Here is a 4280-nt window from a genome sequence, read left to right as displayed (position 1 = left end):
GCAACGTTTCGCTTTTGACACAAAAGCTTCGTCAGGCCAAGTGACTAGGTCCCGAGGTTGATCGAGATTTAAGGCGGAAGGACAACCAATCAGCTAAGTCAAGCTAAATCTTTGTTGGGTGTCGGCCGAGGGATTTTAGTGTGTTAGAGTGGTTGAACAAGTGTTGGGTCGGTGGGGAAACCTACATGTGCTTGGGTCCTGCCTGGGGTCTAATTCTTCTGGTTCGGTTCATTTGATGGTTCCTCTTGAACTTCGTTTGAACAACAACAACAACAACAACGACAGCATGACATCAGTGTTCAACACCGATGCTTCACTGCCGTACAGCCATGACTTATTTGAAAGCCTTATTGTAAAGAAAAGAATAAAGGTGGATGGGAGGGACTTAGTGCTAGCTTAACACAATCATTCCGAGGTGCCTAACCTCCAGACATTCACTCAGGCAATCTGGATAGAAACTGACAACAAGAACGCCACTGACATTGGTTGGCAGCCATATCTTGTAGTGTCTCCAACCAGGCAGTGACTGAGGATCACCTAGCCGTTCATCTTCCAGCTTGATTGCCACTCCGTTCATGGTATCAGGTTCCGTAAACGAAATTCGTTTAGAACTCGCTGCTTATCATTAGTAATTGGTAGATATAATACACAACACTCGTAAAGCTAAGTTATCCGCCTGCATAAGCTAGTTGCAATAGAGCAAGTGTTCACAATTCAGTGTCCTAAGTAGTTGAATCCCCTAACCAAAAGCCCCGTAGCCTGGATCCAGCTGTGACTTCTCGGCTGTTTGGGAGGCATAATTGTGTCTGCCTGTGGATGTAAAAGCTACGTTGTTTCACAGCTGGTCGATTCGAGTTGATATGACATGTTCGTTTTCATGAATATGTATTCAGAAGCTCTTTGATCCATTCCACACTCGTTTTAGAATGTCGTATGTTCTACCCACTCGCTTATTCCTCAAGTGCTTATCACTCAGTTCAAAAGCGAAACGTCTAGTACATACACAGAGAACACTGAAAACCCTGCTACATGAGGGCTACTTTGCCGAACTCTTGCCTTCCAAAAGGTGAGGATACAAACATTTGAAACCAATGTCAGTGAGAAATATTTACCGGATTTGCCACCGAACTACTCAGTTTATCTCGGAATCGACCCGTCAGCTGATAGCCTACAGTTGGGAAATTTGGTTGCTCTGATGGGTCTTCTTCGCTGTCACATGGTTGGCGCTAGTGTTCTCACAGTGGTATGTATCTTGTTCTTGGTTATTTTCAACTTGGAGGTCGGAACAGGTACAGTAGCCGTTGGGGATCCAAGTGGCAGACTCACCAAACGGGACTCAAATCCAAATCTGAACTACGGGACGAATGCTGATGAGATTGAGCATGAATTGGCTAATATTCGTCGGAACTACCTCGAAAACTTCTTCCCTCGCAAGACCGAAACGGGAGCTCCGCATCCCATCGTTATACTTCGCAACGGTGACTGGTTGAGTGACATGCATTGTTTGGAGTTCCTGCGCGACATCACCTCACACTTTCGTATTCCGGAGCTGCTAGAGAAAGAAAGGTGAGTTTTGCGTTTTTTTACCGGCGTGTTTCATTTTTCGTGCTGGTGCAGCAAGCTAGCACAAGTACCGGTTCTGGTCGGTGGTGTGCAGCTATCACCGGTGAAAAGCTGCGAAGAAGCCATATGTGCCGATTATTGAAGTGATTTAGCTACGAAAGGCCCATATCTGGTTGGTCCTTGGAACTATTTTCATCCGAATCGCATTGACTTATTTTCCATGTATTCAGTAGGGTCTATATGGGTTCGAACTATGGCTTATTCGAGCGTTCACACCATTTTTCGATCCGAGCTCATGAGCCTTCTTCAGTTCGTGTGCAAGTGCAGCGGTTTTTTGGGAAAATATTTTTTGCTCGAAAGTTTACGGTTTTCTCATCAGACAACAAAGGAGCGTTCTTTTGAACAGTGACTAGAAAACATACTCGATAAAGGGTACACGCTCCTAAGGGGCGAGGTACATTGTTCGTGGAGTCTTCATCCAGATGTAAGAATTACTGTGTACGGTGTTTCGAAGAAGTAAACCATCGAGTTTTGTTAGAACCGTCCTAAAAGCACTCGTTCTGCAGAAACACGAGTTATAAACATTTTTCATAGGAAAATAGTGGTCACCATATGGCTGAACGGAATGGATGACATCCAGGTAGGGATAGCAAACAAAATGGAAGACCATTTACGGAGTCGCTGAGAACTCTTACGAAAATATGGCACGATATCTCGAATATCGCGCCAACTGAAACATAAGGGGTCCTCTGTAAAGCACACTCAGTTGAAAAACGTCATAAACGGGAAATTCAGCTGAGTCCCCCCCTGCAAACCGAATTGGCATGCGAATGAGTGTATTTGTTGATTCGGGATATGGTTTGGCATATGGTTCGGTATATGGTTTGAATTAAAGCTATTACTTCATCAGTCATTCTTATTACTTAATGCCAACTCTTAGAATATGGTTTCCAAGAAAGGCAGCTCAGAAATAGACAATCATTTCATACTTTTTAGCTGTTTTCTCCTCTAGACTTCGTCAATACTCGTACCCCAGTAACTCAACTGAAGAAATTGGTTGTTACCTCTAAACGGAGTGAAAGAACCAACTTTATAACTGTTTCCGAATCGACAACTCCCTGCCTATGGCTACGCTGCCAAAACAAGTATGTTTGTCAGCTTGTTTGATGAATAAAGCGCTTCGCACGGCTATCGACTAAATTGGTCTCGAGGTCGAAATAAAATTGCCAGTGAGAAAATACTTGGTCTGTTACTGACCTCGGGGGCCAACTAGCAATGTTCAGCGTTCCCAGGCTAGACCTGTATGTGATTTTACTCTTCATTCTCTTCAGTTCTAAGATGTGGTAGATGTTAGCAATTAATGCAGACATACGTACATATGGTCGGTGGGGATTGGAAGCCATTATGTACCTTAGATCGCTAAATTGAACTGAATGTATCGAGCAAATACCCTACAAAATGCCATTTCGCACTGATACAGGAGCTTGGATTTGCGCACAGTCGCAGACCATGTTTTGCTACAGGGTCCCGTCAGCAATTCCGCACATCAACTAGTAAGCCATCTCCAGCTGATAAGATACGATTCATTGCGGATTCATTCATTGTGAATTTTCAATTTTCCATGGTCATCCTGGCTAATTGAGTTTTCTGAACTGCATGATGGTCTGCCGAAAACGAATATCCTTATTATGCTCATGGAAAAAGAATAAGAGAGGTTTAGCTGTAGCATCTTTTCGGTGCCTGGCTGCTATGCCACCAGGAGGAAGCACGAGGGCTAGGATACTGCCAGGTTGTCCAAGCATAGAAAGGGGAAGTCGAAAGGCGGAGGTTGAGTTCGAATCATGGACCTTCCGGGATGAACAGTGAGTACGATCTACCCAGATGACCAAGACGGTTGAAATTTACTCTCTGTACTGCAATCGTAGTCGTTAACTTCAAGCGACCACAATGAAATTTGTACATGTGGAGAATGGGAAGTAAGAAATGTAAACAAAACTACTCTATTCCGTTAGCAGTGATCCGGTTGTTCCTAAAACCGAAAGGAGAGAAGTTGAGCAAAAACACTAGCTGTTCATCTCCTCAAGCATTGCACAGGTCATCTGGTTATATGGCCTTTCAAGCATGCAAAAGAAGTAACTTGTTACACACTCGACCCTCGGTAACAAGCTTCGTGAACGCACCTTAACCCCGCTGTGCTGTGTTGTGCGATGAATTCATTGAAACCGTCGTGTTTTCATGGACCAAGCCATGTCAATGAAGATGGGTGATAGACATATGTTCCCATGAAAAGAGGCGTATTCACTGTCAACACATTGCCCACGTAGCTATCCGCAACCGACCGACCTAAAGCTGCCACCTTGACGTGGTGGTCGGGCTTCAGTGCTGCAATGATCCCGCGGGCTACACTGGCTGGAACTTCGTTCCACAAGGTGCAACCATGCCAACAAGGCCAAAGGGGAGCAGCGAGACCCCGTACTACGAGGCGGTCTGGGGGTAAAGTCGTACTGTCCTCTGCGACAGGAGTGTGAAGGCAGTAAGGTGTTTCCCCCAGGTGACCAGCATGTCCATATTTATGGAAGCAGCGATGCTGCCTTCCCCCGAGGAAGGACGGGTTAGAAAAGGTCGGCCCCAAAAACCGCACATTCCGATCGCCCAACGGTTGACCGTGACCGCCGGCGCATTATCCGATACGGTCGAAATACTTTTAAAACCAAAGA

At 45.3% G+C, this 4280-nt stretch overlaps 1 protein-coding gene across 1 annotated transcript in view; it reads left to right on the top strand.

Annotated features, from left to right (window-relative positions):
- The window catches only part of T265_05270 (hypothetical protein), a gene marked incomplete at both ends in the record, with an annotated part of 29729 nt that overhangs the window by 5087 nt on the left and 20362 nt on the right, over nt 1–4280 (top strand). The window contains 2 exons of the mRNA XM_009170245.1: nt 148–370; nt 1067–1566. Of these exons, the coding sequence (XP_009168509.1) occupies nt 148–370; nt 1067–1566 (723 nt within the window). The remainder of the gene's footprint in view (nt 1–147; nt 371–1066; nt 1567–4280) is intronic.

The sequence above is a fragment of the Opisthorchis viverrini genome (genome assembly GCF_000715545.1).
Source record: "Opisthorchis viverrini unplaced genomic scaffold opera_v5_99, whole genome shotgun sequence".
Classification (NCBI taxonomy): Eukaryota; Metazoa; Platyhelminthes; class Trematoda; order Opisthorchiida; family Opisthorchiidae; genus Opisthorchis; species Opisthorchis viverrini.
The sequence above is the reverse complement of the archived record's forward strand: the minus strand, read 5'-3'. Positions and strand labels throughout refer to the sequence as shown.